The sequence below is a fragment of the Microchirus variegatus genome (genome assembly GCF_963457635.1).
Source record: "Microchirus variegatus genome assembly, chromosome: 17".
NCBI classification, from domain to species: Eukaryota; Metazoa; Chordata; class Actinopteri; order Pleuronectiformes; family Soleidae; genus Microchirus; species Microchirus variegatus.
Genome location: NC_139818.1, coordinates 15,938,365 through 15,957,830, shown reverse-complemented (window position 1 = coordinate 15,957,830; position 19,466 = coordinate 15,938,365). Strand labels below are relative to the sequence as shown.

At 41.0% G+C, this 19,466-nt stretch overlaps 1 protein-coding gene across 1 annotated transcript; it reads left to right on the top strand.

Annotated features, from left to right (window-relative positions):
• Positions 1-277: 277 nt before the first annotated feature.
• Positions 278-18,998, top strand: arhgap27 (Rho GTPase activating protein 27; the record flags this gene model as incomplete). Its single annotated transcript, XM_083903695.1, has 18 exons — positions 278-1,072; positions 10,515-10,988; positions 11,930-12,172; positions 12,404-12,484; positions 12,731-12,853; positions 14,632-14,718; positions 14,803-14,865; positions 15,473-15,540; positions 15,658-15,745; positions 15,954-16,055; positions 16,716-16,814; positions 17,282-17,387; positions 17,502-17,636; positions 17,985-18,083; positions 18,183-18,260; positions 18,399-18,530; positions 18,625-18,730; positions 18,821-18,998. 18 exons carry the CDS (start codon positions 278-280, stop codon positions 18,996-18,998), a joined length of 3,057 nt encoding a protein of 1,018 aa, XP_083759821.1.
• Between the last annotated feature and the right edge of the window lie 468 nt (positions 18,999-19,466).

The window sequence follows — 19,466 nt, the reverse complement described above, 5'->3', positions numbered from 1 at the left end:
AAAATAAGATGCAAAATAACCACAAAGTAACATGAGATGTTGCAAAATGACTGCAGAGAAAATCAAAACAACAACAGGGATTTAAAATAACTGTGAAAAAAATAACTCCAACAACCACAAATGGTGTACCATGAAAGTAAAAGTGTGTGATACTGAACTCTGAGCCACAAAGTGACATTTTACAAGGATGTTTTTCTTTTCTTTCCTCCATTTACAGCTCCGGGATGTGTGAATGTTGACTCAGAGGCCACACACACACACACAGGAGCACTGGAGCATGGCTCTGGTGTTGGTCCAGTATGAGTTTGAGTACACGACAAAGGACGGTCAACCTGTGTCCATCCGGCCAAATGAAAGCTTCATCCTGCTCTCCAAGACCAGCGAGCACTGGTGGTACGTCTGCAAGGACCGCCACACCAAGCCCTTTTACATCCCTGCAAAGTATGTGAAGGAGCTTCCATCACACGCTGACATGAATAACCTGGACTCACCTGAAGGTGTGACTGACAGCACACCAGTGGACGTATCATCATCATCATCATCATCATCATCGTCCTGTAAAGCAGCATCAGAGATTCCTGTAAAAGGTCAGGCGGCCTCGAGAGGAACATGCCGCTTCTCTACTTTTGGTTTCTGTGAGGACACGCCTGATGTGAAGCTCAGTGAGATTCTGAGAGAAGAAAGCAGTTCTGCACCTCCTTTGGATGAAATTAGGACATGTGGTTCGGCAGGAAGCTCCTCGTTATCCACAGATGATGACAGCCTGCAAGTTTACGCAAAACCTCATCATGTGCCAAAGGTTGGGAATGGACATCCAGAGCAGAAAATAATCTCACTGCAGAGTAATAAAGCAGTAGAGGAACAGACTTTTGTGGACGATGAGGATATGAGCTTCCCTTTGCCCCCTGACTTACCCATATTACCCATATATGACGAAATACCAGAACTCTACATCCCAGAATCGAACTCATACCATGACCTGCCCGATCCTGATCCAGATGTTTCAAGTGATCAATCATTATCAAAGCAGCAGAAAGCAACATCCTCCATGACCGTTCCACACACTGAGCAGGTAATGTTACTCCCTGCGTTCATCATTGTGTGTGTTTTTTGTGTGATACAAATGTGTCATTGTGGTTAATGATCAGTAGGGGGCGCAGATTTCCCATGAAACACAGAAGAGAGCTCACTGTCGTGGCCTTTTGCACAATACAGTATATCTACAGGAGGCTACACATTAAAACAGAGGCTGATTTTAACCTATTCAAAAATAAAATTAGGTGCTACAGAAATAATTAGAAACATATTTTGCTTAAATTTGCTCTTGACATGTTGGAATACCGTTGGAATATAATGTCTCCATAGAAGCTGCCACTGGATTTGGATGGTCAGTTTCAGACTGTGGTCGGAGAGAATCGTGATATTCCAACTTTATTCTCAAAATTTCACAAGTTGAATCTCCACTATAACAAAAAATGTGGCCCCTAATACTCTCTTGTATCCATCAGTAAAAAGTGGGTCACCATAAAAAAGAGTTTGGTGAAACACTGCTACAAAGTGCGTTTTTCATGATCAAATGTATGTGGCAGACCCCATGTAGTGTGCCACATAGTCTTGGGGTGCCCCTCATTTAGAACCCCTGCTCTATGGAACCACAAACCCTTTTATACAACACACTTTGGTGCGTAAAATCCATAAAATGTTGAAAATCGAGCAAATGTACTAAGTTTAGACTTCACCACTGTTACTAAAACAGTTGTTTTTGATTAGATTACAACTTTTAGAGTTTGCTTGATTGATTTTTTTTTTCTGACTTAAATACCACACTGGTTAGGTTCACAGTATCTGTACCAGCTCATCAGCATATGAATGACCGGTCGACCCCCTTTATGCCTTTTCAATGGGCGAAAAGAGGTGTTGCATGAATGGCTCGAGAGAGAGAGAGAGAGAGAGAGAGAGAGAGAGAGAGAGAGAGAGAGAGAGAGAGAGAGAGAGAGAGAGAGAGAGAGAGAGAGAGAGAGAGAGAGAGAGGAGAAAAAAAGCAGCTGATTTAAGATTCTCACTTGTGGTCAGAAAGTTTCTGCGGGTGTGGAAGCTGGAGTTTGCGCTCATCCGTGCGTAAAAACGCGCTCGCGGGGATGATTAAAGTTTTAGGAGGAGCTGCTGGAGGCTCCTGGTCCTGAGCTGCAGCTTTTGTTTGTTGTCACCGTCAGTCAGTCAGAGCAGGTTACACCGAAAACAGGTTGTGTCGGCTCAGTGAGTGAGAGAGAGAGAGATATAGGAAGGAAGGAGTTAATGCGAGAGCAGAGGGCCACTCCCAAACAAACCTCCAGCTGCTACCTGGTTTCTCCTGCGCCGCCGGTGACTGACGAACCAGGGAGTCAAGATCAACCGCATCGCAAAGAAAAACATAGGCCTACATGAAACATGAAACATAGAGCGAACATGTTTGCTCACTGTTAACCTTGCGATTCCGTCGGATGTAGTAGTTTGTTGACTATAAACGGCAGGAAGCTTTGGTGCAGGTGAGTTTTGACGACACTTTCTATTGGTTTTGCACCTGTTGCGCGGTTACAGGATCAGGGATGAGTCAGTTTTTACTCATAAAGCTCACTCAGGTCGATTCAAAGTGCTACGTCATAGAGACAGAATATATAGAAATGAAGAAAAAAAATACCAATATGTTTAAAAATAGCATAATATAAATAAGAAGCATGATTTGTAAAGTAAATAAATAAAGCTAAATATAAAATGGGGGAGGAAGAGGAGAAGTGTGTCACTTGTAAACAATTGGGTATAGGTTTTGCACGTTTTCCTCCCTCATGGAGACCAAAACCTGGTTCTAATGAGGCAGAACCTTGTCTCGGAGGAGCTGGTTAAGTTAAAGGACTATGATTTGAATTGTGGTTAGGGTTTGGTATCAACTGGTTATGGTTGAGGTTAGGGATAATGCTTTTTTTTAGCTGTCCAAATGAATAGAACTCCAAACCTGTATGTGTGTGTGTGTGTGTTTTCCCTAAAGGAGGATTGTATTGTTATTACACAACACACCTGGATGCACTTACACACTTTTCTGCAATTTCAACATTAGTTGAGTTATTATTATAATACTTTTACTTTTTCTTCTTCTACTTCTTCCTGTGTAAAAAAAAAAAAAAACATGAATGAGAGACTTGCACATTTGTAACAGGACTGCAGACGTGCCAGGACCCCTCAAGTGCACTAATTCTTACTTCACAATGGTGACGAGCCATCTCCATGGTGATATGGGGTGGTAGTGGTGGCGGTGGTGGTGGTGGTCCTGGCCTGACTCCCAGCAAGCATTGCTGTGGGGCTTTTAGTGCCAGCGCTGCCATGTCATTGACGTACAAGTTCATATGCAATTAGCCCAAATGTAGGTCACTTGATATCAAGGGGCTACACTGTCTGTCCTTTGGTCCCAAATGGAACAATCACTTTTTGTAAAAGTGTTTGGATTGAACCAAAACTTTGATTGGTTTTAAATTCAAACTTGAACTCATAGCTGTAAAGTTTTTTTTTTCAGTTTGTTGGAGCTTTCTGTGGCAACAGCATGTCTGTAATCTATGGATTATTTGATGATTGATATTGAGCATGTTCTGTTTAAGTCACAGAGGCTCCAAAGTCTCATTGATCTTTGGCGAGTAAAAGAAATCTCCAGCCTCTACTTAATCGCCCTGTGAATTCCGTGACCTGCGAAGGCATTTCGAACTGAACAGATGAACAACCCGTTCAGTTCATTCAGCCCCCCCCCTTTTCTTTAGAGAAAACCTGGAAGGAACCACAGCCTCACTGGGAACATCTTAAAGGGGACATATTATTCAAAATCAACTTTTTAATCATTGAAATCCTTATATTTGGGACTCTGGAGTTCCTATCAGCCGGCAAAGTGTGAGAAAAGATGACTCACTCATGTTTTTGTGGTCCTCCTCAGTCTAAGCACAGGAGATAAAACGTTCAATGTTGACTTCCGCGCTCATTGGGACGTCACAATGCGCTAAATTCCTGGAATTGTTGTCTCGCGGAGCTCTGCTTTGTCCGTAAAACACGCGAGAGTGCTGGAGAGGGCAACAGTATCCGAAAAGCTGAAGTCCGGGAAAAGTTCTATTCTTGGCTCCACAGTGCAGCACAGAGTTCTACACAAACTTCCAGCCTCAGAGGATTTATCTGTCAAGTAGATCCATGTTATATATGAGCCTGTTTGAGCCTGCAAATGATCACTTTTCCAAATGCTAACTGCTGTTAGCTCCCAGTAGCCTCTGTGGCTGATGTCATTTCCTGTCCCTAAAGTTTGGTTTAACTTTTTTTTTAAGGTGGACCTAAAGAGATACTACTAAACTGAGTGTTCTGAACAGGGCTGTTTTGGCAGGGTGATTGAACTGCTGTGGCGCTTCATTTTTATGGTATTTTGACCAAAGCATGTCACAGACATGTTCATTAGGACACTAGGGAACTAGTTTAACTTGGAGAAATAGGGTACAATATATATAATAACCTTTAACCACAACAGTGCAGAAATTCCTGCTCCTGCTGTACAATTGACACAATCAAATGCCAAGAAACTGCTCCAACAGGTAGTGTCAGACGTCTGCAAACACACGGCTATAGCTGACAGAGTGGTCAGGTTCATTTTCACTTGGCTTTAGCTGTGGAGTATTTAACCATGCGTCGGGACAGCGGTGTATGTGTTGGGAGAGCAGAGAGTTAATGAGTCAGTGTGCTCTGTCATACAAGTTTGTGCACATTTTCATTTGAACAGCACGTACAGTAGACAAGCCTAGTCCCAGTTTACACCTTGTATGGATTATGTTCATATTTAAGAGCTAGACAGCTGCAAAATTATAATACATCTATTCCACAGGTATTTCCAGAAGGGTCGAATACTGTTTTTCCCAGATACAGTTTGCAGGGATTATGCATTTGCATTTGCTAATTTGTAAACTACACCGTGGTAAAAAAAGAAAAGCTTTTTGATCAGAGTAGAGATTAGATATAACTAAATTACAACTAGGAAATCCGGTGAGACTTTAATGTTGTAATAGATTAGATATTTTTTGACTTAGTCAAGCCAAGAAGTAGTATTAACTTATCTTCTTATATTTTTTTTTATTCTTGGTCATATTTTTTTCACAAAATCAAAAGCCGTTGCCATTTAAACCTTGGATTATTGATGTATGCAAGAAGTGTATCTAATCTAAAGCTTTCAGCTGGTCTTTGTGAAACGCAGCGTGAGTCATAGAAACTGGAATGTCTTCTGTGTCGTTACTATTTATAAAATGTTTAAAGGGCACTCTTGAGTACAGTGTTTTGCGTCTCGGCGGTGAAAACAAACTGTCCAATTTTGCAGATTTTCCAGAAAGAAAGTTCGTTTTAAAGTGTTTTCCTGTTCGTTTCACACCGTGTGTCACAATGTTTATTCACACCTGGAACGTGGTTTCATACGGAAAGAGTGAGATGCCCATTTTGACTGAGCCACAGTTCAATATTTCCACGACAACAGAAAACACTTCAGTGGAAGCAATCCACCATGAACAAGCAATATTATCTGCAGATTGCGGGCATCAGATCTGGAAGGAAGTGCAAAGATAACAACGGCATAAGCCGACTAATTTCCACATTGAGTGTTGGTAGAGTTATTCTGTGATACTGGGGCCCTGAAGAGTGTGATGTAAGATGGGAGGGTGGAGCCACAGGAGGGATTCAATAGCTCAACTGTGGGCTTTTGTGGCGTGATTTGGGCCCCAATTTGGCACTCCATTGTTTGATTGGCTGAGCACTAATGTGGTTAAGTAATCAGGAAGATTGCTGCTTCATGCATTGCTGAGGGCAGAGAGTTGTCCGCTCTTGCGCCGCAGGATTCTGTGTACGAACCATGCGGGGGAAAACGCTGTCAAATGCAGTTGTTTCGATAAAGTTTCCTCCTTATTTGAAAAGCAGAGACAAGTGGACTTTGACAAGGGATTATATTATGTTTTTATGCTTCAACATATTTTAATAGCAAACTACAGTATATTCCATATTCCATATTTTTTAGGTATTGCAACTAAAGCTTATTATTACGAAGTAGAACCATGTGTAGGATTTAGTGACATCTAGTGGTCAAGTTGTATACTGCATCCAACTAGCGCTGTAAGTTATTGAAAGCACAACATTACTTTATTTTCAGTTAATAAATTAAAAAAAGAAGGTTGAATCCCCCTAAATTCTAAACACATTCTGTTTTCTAATGCTAGGTTATTCAACATGTGTGTGTTACATTCTTAAAATTGGCATAGCACACACACACAACAAACACATTAATCACAGCCTTATCACAGTGTCACTTTGAAAAAATGACAACACTCGTGCTCTAGCCACTTGTGATTAACCGTAACCGAAAAAAAAAACCTTGACCAAATTAGCCGCGCGGCACCCTGCGTGCTGTCTGCAGGGCTGCTAATATTGTCTCGTGTAAAAGGAAGTGTTGATTGAACAATTGGACTTCCTGTTTCAAGCCCTTTCTCTTCAATAGAGTTAACATGCCTTCCTTCATTTCGCTGTGAAAAAGTGTTGTTCTTAATTGTTGTTGGCCCCGAGTGACCTTGAAGAAGCTGTGGAAGAAAACAAGTTGTTTTAGTAGCTTTGTAACATCGTGTGCTTTCTTCTATTGCCATAATTTTCCTTTTTTCATTTTATCATTATGAGGCACAGAGTCAGGAAGTAGGTTGACGTGACCTGCAAAATGTCTGTTGCTTTCTTTATCTGACCCTTTTTCTCGGTCTTGTTTTCAATGCCCGCGTGTCTGCATTTCGCCCTCTTAGCACACAAACTCAGACAGTTACCCTCTAGCCCCCATCCTGTGTAAGGCAACTCATGCGTAGGCACACACAAACACAGACACACACACACACACACACACATCACCCCATCCTCACACAGTCCCTTCCTGCTGCTATTGTAACACAGTTCTCCTTTCTATCTGGGCTGCAACTGTCACAGCTGCAGCAGAGAGTGGGGGGGAAGAGAGGATGTGCACTTGACGGTGTGTTTCATGACTGTGCCTCTGCCTCAGCTCCCATCACAAGTTGACACAGCGTGGCCGTATGTGCTCAGGTTCCGTGTCCTTTTTTTCGTACCGTTGGATGTATGGCTTCTCCAAAATAGCCCTGATATAAGCAGCATGGTGGATATGTACTCGCAGGTTTGGTCAAGTCACCGGGCCAAGCAGGGCTTGACTCTGCCTGTGGCCCCCCAGGTATGTGATCGTGCTGGCATCAAAGGTGCCGTTTAAACGTTATATATCGTATAAAGTTTGCGTCTGTGTGGTTGTTGTGCTTTATGTGTTTTGATAGGAGTTGCACTTCCTGTTTTGGGTCACCTCGGGCACTTGTTTCTTTTCCTGTGCTGTGAACTGAAAGCTGTTGATGTTTTTTTTTTTTTTTAGTTTGAATCTCACACAACGATGATTTGGTTTAACTTTTGACGGTTTGGTTCACTTCCAACGAGTCCTTTGCTCTCTTGTTGTGGACACGAGTCCTGTCTTTAGATTAAAAATAACCACACCAGAGGACGTAGGACGAGTTGCTTAATGTGTTACGTCACGTGGGTATACTATACAAAGCTGCAGCGGCTTCAAAGTAGTGACTGAACATTTTGATAAAAGGCGCTTCTTATCCTGAAATCACACAAAATGCCTCTTGAATCTTTAAAATAGCACATATTTTATCACAGTGGGTCACAAAACCTGTGGTGTACACTAAAAAGACGGCACTGTGTACTCATTACAGTAAAAATCGGTTCAGAATTTCAACACATCATGACTATGACTAAAATGTACACAAATCAAAAGTGGAAGTAATGCTCTCTGTGTCTGATGCAGTATATTATCTTAATGTCATTACCAGGCTGCTGAAGCATTACTATACATCGTACTACACTATAAGTCTCTTTTTTTAAATTCTTTTTGTTCACCGTATGTCGGACAGATTTGATTTGCTCTTTACAACAGTCTAATATACTCCTCCTATTGTTAAATCTGTAATTTTATTTGGTGATAAAATATATGGGGCTAAGAGACAGTGGAGCAACAAAGGCCTTCCCCTGATCCCCCCCCCCCCCCCCCCACCAGTCCAACCGCCTCCTTTACCCCAAGGCCCTCACAGAGTGAAGCAAGTCATGGGCTTGTGCCAGTGTTCCTGACTGGCACTCAGCCACCTTCCCAGCTGAGGAGGGGTCAAGGAAATCCAAGATCAGGGGTCCATGCCAAGATCACACCACCACAGAACCACAAGAGATCTAGAGGAGCTCAGGCCCCAGAGTGCAGGCAAAAGTATTTTAAATATTAAACCAGAATGACACTCAAATAAAGCTTTATGCTGATACATGCTGGACTTTTCCAGTTTAAATGCATCCCAGACGTCTGACACCTTGGCCAAAAAGTGTGACTGAGCATTGCCATCTACCAGTGAATCATATGTTTTATCATGTAAAAGTTTTTACACTAATAAATGTAGCACAGCAAAGATCCCAGAAGAGCAGTGGATTAGTATGATAACGTAACGCTAAAAGTACCTCAAATTAAGCTTAACTATGAAAAATGTGCTGGGATTGTGATATTTCCGCTAAAGTGATGACAGTCTATGACACCTCTGTCTCACAGTGTTTGTAGGGATTCAGGAATCGATGAAGCAGCTCTTTCATTTCCCCTGTTTTTCCCCCCTATGTAGTCATGGCGCTTTGTTTGGAATCGATCTGTTTCCAGGTCAGTTGTCTGTGTGTGTCCACATTGACCGGCTCCTCAGGGGTTGGATTGAGATCTATAATACATTGAGTAGGCAAATTCATTTTATTCATGTCAAATACTTCTTCTCCTAAACTCTTCACAGTAGAGCCCAATCGAGGGCATTTTAATGTTAGATATGGCTTGACGCCACTTTATGTGGTACTGACGTCACAACCTTGACTCATATCGGTCCGATAAAGTTTTCTTTCTATCTTTTTTAAAACTACTAAGTTGGCAACAACACTTTATAGCCTTAACAGACTATTTCAAAACCATACTACGCATTCTATTGGCTTATCTCTGATAAAAACCTGTACTTGTGCAGACAATCATAACATTTTATATTGTAATAACATCATTTCATCATTACATAACTAACAATATATAATAACTGGTTAACCTAAATAGGTTGTAGGTCATACAGTATATGTAATTTCTTCTGGTTGCATTGTTTATGCATTACTAAACTGTAGGATGACGCAATTTTCTAATTTTATTGTGACATGTGCATCATGCTTATACCATATGATCATGAGTTGTTTCCTCCATCTTCCACATATACTGTAATGGAGTTAATAAGTCACAGAAATGTCATGGGAAATATCTTTTTAATTCCATATTTGTGCTGTCCTTCCCTGACCTGTATATTATCATTATTACTATTTTTATTTCACATACACATAAATAACAAGAACATAGAGTAAAAACCTATAGAGGCTTAAGTGAAAACGACACCCAGAACAATGTACTAGATAAAATAATAGCCACTCAAACACCATAAAGACACACAGTGGAATAACTATGGAATTAAACAATGTAAAAAGCTTAAAGATTAAAATATTATGTCTTTATTCCATTATTTCCTTGTAAATAATCTGTTTTCATTGCACATTGATCACAAACCCTATAAAGAGCACGATCTAACGGGATGGGTGGGGTCATGTCGAGTTCTTTTGGTGACACTTTTCATTATTGCGTCACACTTTCAGTCATGCTGGAGACAAACAGAGGCAACGTTTGATCGCGTTCTGTCTCGCTTTCACACGAGCTCCTAAAACAAATTAGTTGTGACGATCGGGCGTCTATTTGCATGATGCCCTATTCCTGTCGTGCAGCACTTTTGACTCGCGTGTTCACTTTAAGCACTGTCACATTTGTGTTTCAGCAGCTTCCCTTACACTGACAGGAACTCAAAATATAGTTTGCATGAGAACCTTGAAACGCTTTTATTATTGCGCTGTGGTGGCGAGGCACAAAAACAACATCAGTCTGTTTTTGTTCTCTACACTTTTTACCTGATTCTGTCATTATTTTATTACTTTTTTTGGTTAATCAAGCTCTGATTATTAGGGCACAATGTGGTTTTTGAGCTGAAGAAATTAGGGCAAAATAATTTCATTATCATTGTTGTAGGAGGGACACCTTTGTGGTTTGTGTGTGGGCTTTTTTTTTTTAGCTGAAGGCTACTTCCTGAGTACTGGGCAAGGCTGACTGCTAAAGAGTAAGAGCAGCGAGCTGAAGACTGCTACTTGACACCGTCTGACACGGCTTTTTATCTCATAAATACTGTTTACAGTTTTTCCAAAGTGGTAAGACTAACTGTCATTTGAAGGAGGAACTTGTCCTCGAGCACAAACACAGACTCCCACATGCAAATACTCTGATTTTATGTATGCTGTAGTTCTTGTTCTGTCGAATTTGTGTATTTATTTGACATTTTTGTGTCTTCTCACAGGTGGAAAATGAAAGTCTCCATTCAGCCGTTTACGTCAACGTAGCGCAACTTCGCAAAAGCATCTCCGAGTCTCCCCCCTCAGCTTCTTCTCCCTGCTCTCCGTCCTACCTTGACCCAGAAGGATGGGAGGTGCACACTGACCAGGAAAGTGGACAGGAGTTCTACTACCACCCCGCTACGGGGCACACCACCTGGGATAATCCTTTTCTAGACTCCCCTACAGACGTTGAGCGCTTCCCTGCAGAGGAGCCTTACTCCCCATCACCTCCTAAATCACCTGCCCTCTCTCTTATCACCCCCTCCCCGCCTGCGTGGACCTCAGAGTGGGAGCAGTTGGTGGATGAGATCAGCGGCCGCTCCTACTTTTACAACCCAATGTCTGGGGAGACGTCCTGGGAGCCTCCAGAGCCGCTGAGCCCGTACCCTCCTGTGATGGAGCCTATGAGCGTGCACAGGTTTCATGAGGACGGGCCGGTAAGGACAAGTCTGGTTGCTCTACTTTAGCCTCGCTCTGTCTCCTGTTTTAGCTTCACCCAGGGGAGAGCTCTAAATATAATCTGCTTTTGATCAAATTAAATCACTCGCACTCACACGGCAGACAGGGCTCATATTCTTAGCCGACAGCACTCATGCAGAAAGTTCATAGTAGGCCTTAGGATTGTCCCTATTGTGTTGAAAATGATCGCACATTATTGACAGTGTTTTTCTGCAGTTATTCCTCATAACACAAGCAGCAAGTGTGCCCCTCCTTTTCTTGCACTAGAACATTAATGGGCCAAGAAAGACTTTGAGGCCGTGGAAACTCTGTGACACATTTATCACATTCAAAGCCCATGAGGTCTGTATCAGGGCCACAGCAGGAAATTATTCAGTTGACTTTATTCTGTGAGACGAGGCAACATTTTTAACGCAAAAACTGAAGTGAGACAAAATATGCAGCTGCTGGTGAATGCAGCTGCTCTACGTTTGAAAATGTAGACTTTTTGTGTTTGTTTTGTGTTATTTCTATAAAATCATTTCTACAGATGAAACTTACGAGAGTAACACTTAACATTTACATTACAATTTCAGTTACTAAAGTATAGTAATAGGATGGCAATACTTTTTGTAATACTTAAGTAATATTATGGTATTCTCATTACCAAGCAGTTACATGGATCTCACTTCATGAAATTGCAATAGAAACTAGAAGCACTCGGAGAGCACAGAGCACCATGGTGGACATTTCCTGATAATTTCATCCAAATCCGTCTGCGACTTTTCGAGTTATGTTGCTAACAGTTAGGATAGGAAATAAAACATATTCTAAATTAAATGCTGACATTTCAAGACAGAAAAAAGAAAATTATATACTTCATTCTCACATTACTTTTAACCTGTCTTAATATCCGTTTCTGCCATGTTTACACCCTCAGCCTCCTCTACCGGAGGAGGACTACCCCTCGGAGGATTACCCGGCTGCCGATCAGTCAGACGCGTACTTGGAGCTCCCCGCCACGGGACCTCCGCTCGCCCTCCCCAAAGAGTACACTCTCAGCCACGTGAGCAGGACCGTCATCCCCAGGGCCAACCTGGACCGCAGCACCCCAACAGGCTGGAACCTCATTGTGGAACCCAACGGGACCTGGGTGTTCACCAGTGAACACTCTCCGGATCAGGTGAAACCACGAGACACAAGTCACATGATAAATTATCTTAATTTCACCTTAAATATTTCATCTTTAACATTTTAAATGGATATCCTGTGATTCCATTTGAAGAGACTATTTTTTTTGTTATTTTCCTATTAGGACAGTAGAAAATACTTAAATATTCTCCTTTTGGTAACTGTCTTTTTAACAATAAATTCATAAATAAATGAATTGAATAAATCTATGTTCACGCAACAGTGGATCAAGTCTGTGGACGATCGAGGACAGACCTATTACTACCTGAGAGACGGCTCCAAGTCTCAGTGGAACCTGCCTGAGGTAAATTTAAATTTATTTAATCTATTTACAACTGTTTTACGACATGTATTTAATTTACAAATGGTTCATTGATCACATTCAGGCAAGTATAGTATTTTTTTTTCATTTCAGTGTCATTATAAGAGTGTAATCCAACCCTTATCTACCATTCAAATATTTTTTTTTTTTTTTATTGTACTCTAGATGTAGATTAGTTGACAAATATTTGCACTTTAGTTTAACTAAATTGTGTTTTGTTCCCTTCAGGCCCCTGTAGCTCCGGGTCAGTCCAGAGTGGAGAATGGTGTCGAGGCAGAAAACGTGTCAGTCATAAAAAACTGGAGACACACTATGGGACCTGTTCAGCTCAGTGCAGCTCAGGATGATGGGGTACATGCACACACACACACATATATGCAGAGTATTTACACACTCTCTGTCACTGGCTTATGCTATATCACACACCCAGGGTGTGTCACCTGGCTTTCGACGTGCATGTAAAGCTGCAAAAGTTGTCAGGGTGACTCCCTTTTTTTTTTCTTTTTTTTTCACCCTCCTGGGGTTTTAGCTCTTATTTAGCAATGCAAATCAGCCACAATGAACACTTGTTGACAGTAGCAGCAGGAGAGGGAGGGGTCCAAGTGGCTGCATTTGTACACAAACACCTGGGTGTTGCTGGACACAAATATGAGCCTGTGTTTGCTGTGTTTATGCAATTCACACTAAGCAGAGCACAACAAAAACTGTGGTAATTAAGGCCAGAGCTGGTGTTTATTTGGTCCCCATAGATCTTAAGATATAATTAAGATACAACATGTCACAATTCAGCATTAAGACATCTAAAAATGACTAGAATTTGTTGTTTCTAAAACTCATTTAATCAATAGAAATACATACTTTGATTGATTTGTTTGTATTTCCCCAAACCTCCACGCAGCCACTAAGATAAGGTCAAAACTAATGAACAGTACAGAGTGCAAAGTGATTTGTTGTCTAAAACCATTTTGTTACTTTGCAAAGAACTGCAACGCAGATCTTGTGTTCTATTCAATTTTTCAATTTTAACACCATCTATTTCCATTTGTATCTTTAGTGATATTTTTACAGTTCCCAGATTTTAGCATTTTCCATTAAACATGAGCTGTTTCATCATCTACAAAATAAAACAAAGTTTAAGATACGAGACACTTGACTACAGTTTTGGACTCAATACTGACACCTGGGGGACACCGCAAGCCAATGTCCAAGTTTGTTGATGAGTACACTCCCAACTTTACAAATTGCTTTCTCATTCTCTAGTAACAATTTCAGCCAGTTTGACACCATAGCTTTCATTAATGTGTAAATTATTGATTAAAATGTTGTGATCTATTGTATAGAATTTCAAATTTCTCTATTAAGTTTCTGAATGTCAAAGATCAACGTCTTCGACATTGGAAATCGGTTGGATGTGAATCCATACTGGTTTTCAGACAGTAAATGATGTTTTTATTTTTATTTTGGAGAATTATGGAAGTATAGAAACAGGGCTGTCGTTTGTGAAGTGGTGATTGTTTCCTGATTTGTATGGAGGTGTCACTTCTGCTATTTTAATTCTGTTTTGGAATTTACCAGTTTTAAATAACATGATTTTTTTCTTTTTTTTACGTGGCATAAAGCGATCTCTTAATCTTATAATCCAAATTTTTTTGGGCACCTAAACATTTCACCCGTGTGTGATTATCAGTCTCATTCAACTACCTCCGATAGAAGCCTCCGCTGCTCAGAGAAGAAGGTTTTACACCATGTCTCAGAGCCTGGCTGCAGGCTGCAACCTGAATTAGGAGCTGTGAGAACCAGTTATGATGTCGAGGCGATGAGGTGTGACATTCTGGCTAAATACACTATGAAAAACCCTTTCTCTTGTACATGGATGAGTGTCAATAGTCATGTCAAGGCCCCACTATGAATAACCATTAAGAATAATCACAAATGTGTCCAGTCCATATACTTTTATGGACATAATAATAATATGAAGACTGTGCTGCAAGTGTCATTTTATGTGGACTAATTTACTCTGTCTTCATGTACTGTACATACAGGCATTAAAACAACCTATAGTGAAAGTTCTGCCATTTTAATTTTAATGGATTATTAAAATCTTCCACTGTTTTCCCTCCATGGTACAGAGATTCATGCCAACTCACAGAAGGAACACATCAGACTACAGCAGCGACAGCTCCAGCACGGGGAACTCTCCAGAGACGCAGCACAACGTGAGTGCAGCTTGTGTCAACGCCGTTGCTCGTACCGCTCTAGATGAAGCCATTAACGGGGGGTTCTTTATCTCTTTTCCGAAGGCTTTTGGGTTTAGACCCTGGAGGAACCCTTATTATCTGACCTCCAGGTGGCTGCGATATAACGTGGGTTATTAGTTTGAAGGTTCACCTGATGCTTGAGTCATAGATAGAGTCTATCTATGATGAGGCAGAAAGGTGTGACTGCACATGTGTCTCATTCAAATACCATCAATCATCCTGTTTTTCATGCAGTGATGTAATTTCCCCTGCTGGGATAGGACACTTATTGTGCTTTTTTGTTTTTAATCCCCCCCCACGTGTTCCCAGACTGTTTCCTTGTTGTTCACGGAAAATATGGAAAATAGGGAGTATGGATACGAACTCTTTTAGTCATAGCATTGGCTTCCAAACTCTTTTTTTTATTCCACTAGACACTTTCACATTAGATAGTAATTTTTTTAAAGGCCACTAAGAGCAGGAGTGGTTACATTAAGTATGAGCCCCTGAATTTTGATTTATGACAGAAAAAATCAGCCTTATTTTACAGATTAAGAAACCCGGATGTGGATTTCTATCACTGCAACCTGTATTCATGCCTTTATATATAGGGTTTATACTCACCATGTCCCTCATGAGCTACCATTATCATCATTATTATTGTGTTTTGTCATTACTATAAACCTAAATATTACATACTGTAATAAACAAAAGATTAAAAATACATTTTCAGGTGCATAACTTGGAGAAAGCTGGAATTCTCAACAAGACAAAAGTGTGTGAGAATGGCAAGAAAGTAAGGTAAAAAATAAATTCTTGTGGATCCTGTTTTCCTGACATTCTCACATTTAAGATTCTGAGATTGTGAGCCATCTCTCCCCCTAAGCGCCACGTCTTTTCTTATTGCCTCCATATTAGGAAAAACTGGGCCCAGACATGGACGGTTCTCCACGGCGGAGTTCTGACGTTCCACAAAGACCCGAAGTCTGCAGTGACGGGGAGCTCGGTATGACACGCACTGAGGTTCTACTTAGAAAGGACTCACAGGGAAAAGAAAGAGCTCATCCTACAGCTAAAGTCACCTGAAACTTTAGACAGAGCAGACAAATCGGGTCATAAACAGATAGTGACAGCCACAGCTTTTTGTTTGGTGCAGCTTGTTTCTTGGAATGCAGTGCTGTCAGTTTTGCGTTGTTTTTTCTTCTTCTATGCAGAACAAGACGAATCAGATTGTTCCAGAGGTCACGGTCGACCTGCGAGGAGCGACGATTGGCTGGGCTTCAAAAGACAAATCCAGCAAAAAGAATGTTTTAGAGGTGTGTACGTGTACCTTTTGTTGATAGAGATCTGTTATCATCTCATTTAATCCAAAACATGATGTTAACAGCTGTGAATGTATTTAGCTAAAAGAGATTGTCAGTGAACGATCACTTCCCTTCACTCTCCAGGGAAAAATCATCCTTAATCTTCACTTATGTTAAATAACATATCGAGATTTGATTTATGAAGAACTCGATCAAGTGAAACTGTAGTTATTCAATTCAATTCAATTCAATTTTATTTGTATAGTGCCAAATCATAACCAGACTCAAAGATGTGCGGCCATCTGCCTCGACTGGTTGAGGTGAAAGGAAAAATGGGGAACAGATGAGAGGTGAGGGACAGATAGGGAGGAAAGAAAGGACAAGAGGGAGATGAGATAGAGACAGAACAAACAATGGTAGCATGCTACTATATAGCAGAGAAATTGTTTACAGTGTTAATTAGTGCTTGACACAAAGTGTAACTGAGGCTGATGGCAAAAGTCATTACTTTAATTTCAGATTTGGTCATAAATGTAAGAAAATAGGACACATTTTTGGACAAACTGTTCTGACAGTGGCCAAAAATAGCGTTTCCAGCATTCAGACAAAAAATTCAGACAAAAAAATGACAACCTTTACTCTTTAGTTTCTGATTGATTTTGTCCTCTTCAGTTAAAAGGCAAGAACAACGTGGAGTTTCTGTTACAGTACGACACAGAAAGCATCATCAGTGACTGGCACAAGGCCTTAATGGACACCATACGGCAACTGGTAAGTACGTCCAATGTGTCTATTATTTACGGTTGAAAACAATCAGCCTTACCGACCGAGTCATTTCTGTGTTTGTAGCAGCAGAACAGTCCACTTACCTGAACTCGTTTTAATCAGTAACAAAACTGAATCGTATAAAATGATTTATGTCAGACTTGCGGTTCCTCCCTTTGGCTGTGAACTCATTTTTTAGGGTGTAATATTAAATCGTATCTCTCTCCCACGTGAATACTGTGGTATTAAGAGGAAAAAGATAAATCTTCCAATAATAGATTAACATTTTAAAACTTTCTGGACATTAATCAAACAAAACATTTAGTTTAGAAAGAACTTTTAATGAGCAAATTTGCTGGAAGATAATATTTCCAGTGAAAAAACAGAAGAAAAACGTGCTATTTACTCCAGGTTTGGTCATTTTCATGACATCATTTTATTGTTTTGTGTGTGTGTGTGTGTGTGTTCATCAGGAGTACCAGGATCATCACTCAGAGGAGGAAGATGGGAACTTGTATGACAAGATCACCAGCCCAGAGCAAGATGACAAGTCTGGCAACCTCGGTGAAAGACGAAAATGTAAGATGAAACCCCGTCTGGAGCGACTGATGTCATCTGTTTGGCCGAGATACGAGTATATTCTGTAGCTACTATTATTACGGCTATTGTAATGTTTTACGTTTCGTTGTTTAGCCTCCAGGGCGACTGTCACGCACTCGTCCAGTTCTGCTGGAGACACGGATCAGAAAAGGGTTCGCACCAAACTGATGAAATTCCTCTTGAAACGGCCGACACTGCAGTCCGTGAAGGAGAAAGGATACATCCGAGGTAATATATGGATATATGGCCACGATATACTATTTAGGCTGAGCTGCCTTGGCGGAGGTCTGCGCTCTCCGAGTGCTTTTCTAGTTTTTCTCTTGTTTTGGGGGGGGTTATTTGAAAAGCAGCTCATGTATACACAGAGAAAACAAACTGAAGAGTGAACACTGAGGGCATTATTTTCACAGTAAAGCGGAGTTGAAGACAAACAGTATTACACAAAACAGTAGTACACACAACATAGGATAAAAGTCTATGTCATAAAGGGGAAAAAACAGTTTACAGTTTATCAATAATATCCCAGGATTATGTGTTCATTTAAAGTTTCCTCTGTATTGATTTTCATTTCTGCAGATAGCGTATTTGGTTGCCACCTGGATACGTTGTGCGCACAGGAGAGGACCACGGTCCCGGGCTTTGTGGAGAGATGCATCAAAGCAGTAGAAAAGCGAGGTAATCCACTTTGTTTATATCCTCTATTGAGGCCCTTTTTTTTGTGGCGCGCAGTATAGCAGTTAAGTCACCGTTGCCTCGCGATGTGTTCATTTACAGGTTTAGACATCGATGGACTCTACAGAGTGAGCGGGAACCTCGCTGTCATCCAGAAACTACGCTTCAAAGCAGACCACGGTAAACTTCACAAGTTCTTTATGTAAATTCAGCCCAGTACAGGGAGAGTAGATGTTCCACCAAGTGAAGTGTCTTGCTGTAGACAGCAGTGCCCCCTGCTGTGTCTTTATGGGCTGTACACCTGTTGTGTTGAAACAGAGGAACTGGACCTGGAGGACGGTCAGTGGGAGGACGTCCACGTTATCACTGGAGCGCTGAAGTTGTTTTTCCGAGAGCTTCCTGAGCCACTTTTCCCATTCAGCCATTTCGATAGTTTCATCACAGCCATCAGTAAGCAACATTTTCAAATCCATGAATAACACTTCACTGTATCACCTATTTATGAATTATAGGTTTTGTTCTGTTTTTTTTTTGTTTTTTTTAGGAATTTCTGATCACAACACAAAACTCTCTTGCATGCGTGAGCTGGTCAAATCACTTCCTCATCCAAATCATGACACCATGGAACTTCTTTTTGGACATTTATGCAGGTATATTTCATTGTTTTCTCTTCTGATCGCTCATAATGTAGTGAGAATAATATGAAATAATGAGTCCTCGTGTTATTTTGTTTTTTCCAGGGTCATTCAGTACTGGGAGGACAATCGCATGACCGTGCAGAATGTTGCCATCGTCTTTGGCCCGACGCTGCTTCGGCCCGAAATGGAGGCGTCCAACATTGCGATGCACATGGTCTTTCAGAACCAGATAGTCGAGTTTATTCTCAATGAATATGAGCATATCTTTCATTCGGGCTAAGGCAGCCAGACACCAGACCTGGACCTGAATGTGCTCCATTTATTTGAAGTGCTAGATTTACCCTTTGCCTGCACACAAACAGCTTCAGAGTCACATGTCAAAATAAAACTGGTCTTTGAAGTGAAGTTAAAGGGCTCTGTCAGCCTTCTCGCGCAGACTATTTGAAGTTCACATAAAACGAGATAAAGGGAACTTCCAATAGTCTTTGCGAAGGATGTTTGAAGCATTTTACCACTTTTTTAATTCCATGTTGCTCCATAGGAGGCTCACACTGTTAGGACTGCCTTTGGCAGTATTGTAGTATTGGGAATTGGCCTACACTGGTGTAACAGTTTGGTTTCCCATCTCAGAGTGATCGAGCCTGTTTCATGGATAGGAGGACTTGCTCTCGCTCCCTGAGATTGTAGCTGTTTTTATCTCACAAGTCACTTTCTTGAGATTTTAACTGTTTATTTTATTTTTGTCTTA